Below are 8946 nucleotides of genomic sequence, written 5' to 3' on the forward strand. Positions count from 1 at the left end.
ACACATCTTTGACAGTACTTACCAAGTATTATTATCCTCCTTGACAGTACTCACTTTTACACATCTTTGACAGTACTTACCAAGTATTATTATCCTCCTTGACAGTACTCACTTTTACACATCTTTGACAGTACTTACCAAGTATTATTATCCTCCTTGACAGTACTCACTTTTACACATCTTTGACAGTACTTACCAAGTATTATTATCCTCCTTGACAGTACTCACTTTTGCACATCTTTGACAGTACTTACCAAGTATTATTATCCTTGACAGTACTCACTTTTACACATCTTTGACAGTACTTACCAAGTATTATTATCCTCCTTGACAGTACTCACTTTTACACATCTTTGACAGTACTTACCAAGTATTATTATCCTCCTTGACAGTACTCACTTTTACACATCTTTGACAGTACTTAGCAAGTATTATTATCCTCCTTGACAGTACTCACTTTTACACATCTTTGACAGTACTTAGCAAGTATTATTATCCTCTTTGACAGTACTCACTTTTACACATCTTTGACAGTACTTAGCAAGTATTATTATCCTCCTTGACAGTACTCACTTTTACACATCTTTGAAAGTACTTAGCAAGTATTATTATCCTCCTTGACAGTACTCACTTTTACACATCTTTGACAGTACTTAGCAAATATTATTATCCTCCTTGACAGTACTCACTTTTACACATCTTTGACAGTACTTACCAAGTATTATTATCCTCCTTGACAGTACTCACTTTTCACATCTTTGACAGTACTTAGCAAGTATTATTATCCTCCTTGACAGTACTCACTTTTACACATCTTTGACAGTACTTACCAAGTATTATTATCCTCATGGACAGTACTCACTTTTACACATCTTTGACAGTACTTACCAAGTATTATTATCCTCCTTGACAGTACTCACTTTTACACATCTTTGACAGTACTTACCAAGTATTATTATCCTCCTTGACAGTACTCACTTTTACACATCTTTGACAGTACTTACCAAGTATTATTATCCTCCTTGACAGTACTCACTTTTACACATCTTTGACAGTACTTACCAAGTATTATTATCCTCCTTGACAGTACTCACTTTTCACATCTTCCATGTGGCCAATCAGATCACAGACAACATCGTCTACTTCCTGCCTCGCAACGCTGACATGGACCAGGTCACTTCTACTATGTCTTTATTACATATTCATGTCATATTCACTTATTCACTCACACATCTAACTCCCATATATTCATGTCATATTCACTTATTCACTCACACATCTAACTCCCATATATTCATGTCGTATTCACTTATTCACTCACACATCTAACTCACCATATATTCATGTCATATTCACTTATTCACTCACACATCTAACTCCCATATATTCATGTCATGTTCACTTATTCACTCACACATCTAACTCCCATATATTCATGTCGTATTCACTTATTCACTCACACATCTAACTCCCATATATTCATGTCATATTCACTTATTCACTCACACATCTAACTCCCCATATATTCATGTCATATTCACTTATTCACTCACACATCTAACTCCCCATATATTCATGTCATATTCACTTATTCACTCACACATCTAACTCCCCATATATTCATGTCATATTCACTTATTCACTCACACATCTAACTCCCATATATTCATGTCGTATTCACTTATTCACTCACACATCTAACTCCCCATATATTCATGTCATATTCACTTATTCACTCACACATCTAACTCCCCATATATTCATGTCATATTCACTTATTCACTCACACATCTAACTCCCCATATATTCATGTCATATTCACTTATTCACTCACACATCTAACTCCCCATATATTCATGTCATATTCACTTATTCACTCACACATCTAACACCATATATTCATGTCATATTTACTTATTCACTCACACATCTAACTCCCCATATATTCATGTCATATTCACTTATTCACTCACACATCTAACTCCCCATATATTCATGTCATATTCACTTATTCACTCACACATCTAACTCACATATATTCATGTCATATGTACTTATTCACTCACACATCTAACTCACCATATATTCATGTCATATTCACTTATTCACTCACACATCTAACTCACCATATATTCATGTCATATTCACTTATTCACTCACACATCTAACTCCCATATATTCATGTCATATTCACTTATTCACTCACACATCTAACTCCCATATATTCATGTCATATTCACTTATTCACTCACACATCTAACTCACATATATTCATGTCATATGTACTTATTCACTCACACATCTAACTCCCCATATATTCATGTCATATTCACTTATTCACTCATACATCTAACTCCCCATATATTCATGTCATATTCACTTATTCACTCACACATCTAACTCCCATATATTCATGTCGTATTCACTTATTCACTCACACATCTAACTCCCATATATTCATGTCATATGTACTTATTCACTCACACATCTAACTCCCATATATTCATGTCATATGTACTTATTCACTCACACATCTAACTCCCATATATTCATGTCATATTCACTTATTCACTCACACATCTAACTCCCCATATATTCATGTCATATTCACTTATTCACTCACACATCTAACTCCCATATATTCATGTCATATGTACTTATTCACTCACACATCTAACTCCCCATATATACTCATGTCATATTCACTTATTCACTCACACATCTAACTCCCCATATATTCATGTCATATTCACTTATTCACTCACACATCTAACACCATATATTCATGTCATATTTACTTATTCACTCACACATCTAACTCCCCATATATTCATGTCATATTCACTTATTCACTCACACATCTAACTCCCCATATATTCATGTCATATTCACTTATTCACTCACACATCTAACTCACATATATTCATGTCATATTCACTTATTCACTCACACATCTAACTCACCATATATTCATGTCATATTCACTTATTCACTCACACATCTAACTCACCATATATTCATGTCATATTCACTTATTCACTCACACATCTAACTCCCATATATTCATGTCATATTCACTTGTTCACTCATACATCTAACTCCCCATATATTCATGTCATATTCACTTATTCACTCACACATCTAACTCCCATATATTCATGTCGTATTCACTTATTCACTCACACATCTAACTCCCATATATTCATGTCATATGTACTTATTCACTCACACATCTAACTCCCATATATTCATGTCATATGTACTTATTCACTCACACATCTAACTCCCATATATTCATGTCATATTCACTTATTCACTCACACATCTAACTCCCCATATATTCATGTCATATTCACTTATTCACTCACACATCTAACTCCCATATATTCATGTCATATTCACTTATTCACTCACATCAAACTCACCATATATTCATGTCATATTCACTTATTCACTCACACATCTAACTCCCATATATTCATGTCATATTCACTTATTCACTCACACATCTAACTCCCATATATTCATGTCATATTCACTTATTCACTCACACATCTAACTCCCATATATTCATGTCATATGTACTTATTCACTCACACATCTAACTCCCATATATTCATGTCATATTCACTTATTCACTCACACATCTAACTCCCATATATTCACGTCATATGTACTTATTCACTCACACATCTAACTCACCATATATTCATGTCATATGTACTTATTCACTCACACATCTAACTCCCATATATTCATGTCATATTCACTTATTCACTCACACATCTAACTCCCATATATTCATGTCATATGTACTTATTCACTCACACATCTAACTCCCATATATTCATGTCATATTCACTTAATCACTCACACATCTAACTCCCCATATATTCATGTCATATTCACTTATTCACTCACACATCTAACTCCCATATATTCATGTCATATTCACTTATTCACTCACACATCTAACTCACCATATATTCATGTCATGTTCACTTATTCACTCACACATCTAACTCCCATATATTCATGTCATATTCACTTATTCACTCACACATCTAACTCCCATATATTCATGTCATATTCACTTATTCACTCACACATCTAACTCCCATATATTCATGTCATATGTACTTATTCACTCACACATCTAACTCCCATATATTCATGTCATATTCACTTATTCACTCACACATCTAACTCCCATATATTCATGTCATATGTACTTATTCACTCACACATCTAACTCCCATATATTCATGTCATATTCACTTATTCACTCACACATCTAACTCACATATATTCATGTCATATTCACTTATTCACTCACACTAACTCCCCATATATTCATGTCATATGTACTTATTCACTCACACATCTAACTCCCATATATTAATGTCATATTCACTTATTCACTCACACATCTAACTCCCCATATATTCATGTCATATTCACTTATTCACTCACACATCTAACTCCCCATATATTCATGTCATATTTACTTATTCACTCACACATCTAACTCACATATATTCATGTCATATTCACTTATTCACTCACACATCTAACTCCCCATATATTCATGTCATATTTACTTATTCACTCACACATCTAACTCACATATATTCATGTCATATTCACTTATTCACTCACACATCTAACTCACCATATATTCATGTCATATTCACTTATTCACTCACACATCTAACTCCCCATATATTCATGTCATATGTACTTATTCACTCACACATCTAACTCCCCATATATTCATGTCATATGTACTTATTCACTCACACATCTAACTCACATATATTCATGTCATATTCACTTATTCACTCACACATCTAACTCACCATATATTCATGTCATATTCACTTATTCACTCACACATCTAACTCCCCATATATTCATGTCATATTTACTTATTCACTCACACATCTAACTCACATATATTCATGTCATATTCACTTATTCACTCACACATCTAACTCACCATATATTCATGTCATATTCACTTATTCATTCACACATCTAACTCCTATATATTCATGTCATATGTACTTATTCACTCACACATCTAACTCCCATATATTCATGTCATATGTACATATTCACTCACACATCTAACTCCCATATAGTCATGTCATATTTACTTATTCACTCACACATCTAACTCCCCATATATTCATGTCATATGTACTTATTCACTCACACATCTAACTCCCATATATTCATGTCATATGTACTTATTCACTCACACATCTAACTCACATATATTCATGTCATATTCACTTATTCACTCACACATCTAACTCCCCATATATTCATGTCATATTCACTTATTCACTCACACATCTAACTCCCATATATTCATGTCATGTTTACTTATTCACTCACACATCTAACTCCCATATATTCATGTCATATTCACTTATTCACTCACACATCTAACTCACATATATTCATGTCATATGTACTTATTCACTCACACATCTAACTCCCCATATATTCATGTCATATTCACTTATTCACTCACACATCTAACTCACATATATTCATGTCATATGCACTTATTCACTCACACATCTAACTCCCATATATTCATGTCATATGTACTTATTCACTCACACATCTAACTCACATATATTCATGTCATATTCACTTATTCACTCACACATCTAACTCCCATGTATTCATGTCATATGTACTTATTCACTCACACATCTAACTCCCCATATGTTCATGTCATATTTACTTATTCACTCATACATCTAACTCACATATATTCATGTCATATTCACTTATTCACTCACACATCTAACTCCCATATATTCATGTCATATTCACTTATTCACTCACACATCTAACTCCCATATATTCATGTCATATGTACTTATTCACTCACACATCTAACTCCCATATATTCATGTCAAATGTACATATTCACTCACACATCTAACTCCCATATATTCATGTCATATTAACTTATTCACTCACACATCTAACTCCCATATATACATGTCATATTCACTTATTCACTCACACATCTGACTCCCCATATATTCATGTCATATTCACTTATTCACTCACACATCTAACTCACATATATTCATGTCATATGTACTTATTCACTCACACATCTAACTCCCATATATTCATGTCATATGTACTTACTCACTCACACATCTAACTCACATATATTCATGTCATATTCACTTATTCACTCACACATCTAACTCCCCATATATTCATGTCATATTCACTTATTCACTCACACATCTAACACCCCATATATTCATGTCATATTTACTTATTCACTCACACATCTAACTCACATATATTCATGTCATATTCACTCATTCACTCACACATCTAACTCCCATATATTCATGTCATATTCACTTATTCACTCACACATCTTAACTCCCATATATTCATGTCATATGTACTTATTCACTCACACGTCTAACTCCCATATATTCATGTCATATTCACTTATTCACTCACACATCTAACTCCCATATATACATGTCATATGTACTTATTCACTCACACATCTAACTCCCCATATATTCATGTCATATGTACTTATTCACTCACACATCTAACTCCCCATATATTCATGTCATATTCACTTATTCACTCACACATCGACCTCCCCATATATTCATGTCATATTCACTTATTCACTCACACATCTAACTCCCCATATATTCATGTCATATGTACTTATTCACTCACACATCTAACTCCCCATATATTCATGTCATATTTACTTATTCACTCACACATCTAACTCCCCATATATTCATGTCATATGTACTTATTCACTCACACATCTAACTCCCCATATATTCATGTCATATTCACTTATTCACTCACACATCTAACTCCCCATATATTCATGTCATATTCACTTATTCACTCACACATCTAACTCCCCATATATTCATGTCATATTCACTTATTCACTCACACATCTAACTCCCCATATATTCATGTCATATTCACTTATTCACTCACACATCTAACTCCCCATATATTCATGTCATATTCACTTATTCACTCACACATCTAGCTCCCCATATATTCATGTCATATTCACTTATTCACTCACACATCTAACTCCCCATATATTCATGTCATATTCACTTATTTACTCACACATCTAACTCCCATATATTCATGTCATATTCACTTATTCACTCACACATCTAACTCCCCATATATTCATGTCATATTCACTTATTCACTCACACATCTAACTCCCCATATATTCATGTCATATTCACTTATTCACTCACATATATTCCTGATAGTACATTACTAACTCCCATCCAGAATCAAGTCATGTATTGGAATTTTCATTTAATAATAATAATAATGTATGTTATGAATATTCATGTAATATCGTATGCATTATGAATATTCATGTGATCATTTCTGTGTTGTGAATATTCATGTAGTAGTAATAATAATGTGTTCATAGGTTGTCTCCCTGGCGGGTGCAGGAGGAAAAGTGGAAGTGGAACAAAACTTACTCAACAACAAACTGAAGACCATCACTGCGTACTTTGGTAGTACTTTGATCCATTCACACTCCTGAAAACTCTCATCATCATGTACTACGTGTTCATGTACTAAATGTTTATGTACTTCATCATCATGTACTACATGTTCATGTACTACATGATCATGTACTAAATGTTCATGTACTACATGTTTATGTACTTCATCATCATGTACTACATGTTCATGTACTAAATGTTTATGTACTTCATCATCATGTAGTACGTGTTCATGTACTACATGATCATGTACTAAATGTTCATGTACTACTTAATCATGTACTAAATGTTCATGTACTACATGATCATGTACTAAATGTTCATGTACTACTTAATCATGTACTAAATGTTCATGTACTACATGATCATGTACTAAATGTTCATGTACTACATGATCATGTACTAAATGTTCATGTACTACATGATTATGTACTAAATGTGCTTAAACTATATTATGTACTAAATGTTCATGTACTACAGAATTATGTACTAAAGTTCATGTACTACATGATCATGTACTAAATGTTCATGTACTACATGATCATGTACTAAATGTTCATGTACTACATGATCATGTACTAAATGTTCATGTACTACATACACTAGATGTGTCCCAATGGTGGAAAAGCCTCCCAGCAGTGTCACCTAGCCTCACTTAGGTATGCGGTCAGGTGCAAGCCTGGCTCAGGGAGGAGGACGCCCCTGCCATGCAGAGTCCCCAGGGATTGTACCAACTAGTCCTTTCAACAAATTAAATAAATAAAAAATTATAATGTACTACATAATCATGTACTAAATGTTCATGTACTACATAATCATGTACTAAATGTTCATGTACTACATGATCATGTACTAAATGTTCATGTCCTACATGATCATGTACTAAATGTTCATGTGCTACATGATCATGTACTAAATGTTCATGTACTACATGATGTACTAAATGTTCATGTACTACATGATCATGTACTACATGATGTACTAAATGTTCATGTACTACATGATCATGTACTAAATGTTAATGTAGTACATGATTATGTACTAAACGTGCTTGTACTACATGATCATGTACTAAATGTTCATGTACTACATAATTATGTACTAAATGTTTATATACTACATGATTATGTACTAAATGTTCATGTACTACATGATTATGTACTAAATGTTCTTAAACTATATTATGTACTAAATGTTCATGTACTACATAATCATGTACTAAATGTTCATGTACTACATGATTATGTACTAAATGTTCATGTACTACATGATTATGTACTAAATGTTCTTAAACTATATTATGTACTAAATGTTCATGTACTACATGATCATGTACTAAATGTTCATGTACTACATAATTATGTACTAAATG

The 8946-nt window shown here is 32.9% G+C and overlaps 1 protein-coding gene across 2 annotated transcripts in view; it reads left to right on the forward strand.

Annotated features, from left to right (window-relative positions):
- LOC133664789 (trimethylguanosine synthase-like) overlaps nt 1-8218 on the forward strand; it is a 50633-nt gene extending 42415 nt beyond the window's left edge. For both annotated transcript variants that reach the window (XM_062069700.1, XM_062069699.1), the window contains 2 exons: nt 1095-1173; nt 7496-8218. In XM_062069700.1, coding sequence (XP_061925684.1) covers nt 1095-1173; nt 7496-7612 — 196 coding nt within the window. In that variant the 3' untranslated portion in view covers nt 7613-8218. The remainder of the gene's footprint in view (nt 1-1094; nt 1174-7495) is intronic.
- Nucleotides 8219-8946: the final 728 nt, after the last annotated feature.

This window comes from Entelurus aequoreus, linkage group LG14 (assembly GCF_033978785.1).
Source record: "Entelurus aequoreus isolate RoL-2023_Sb linkage group LG14, RoL_Eaeq_v1.1, whole genome shotgun sequence".
NCBI lineage: Eukaryota > Metazoa > Chordata > Actinopteri > Syngnathiformes > Syngnathidae > Entelurus > Entelurus aequoreus.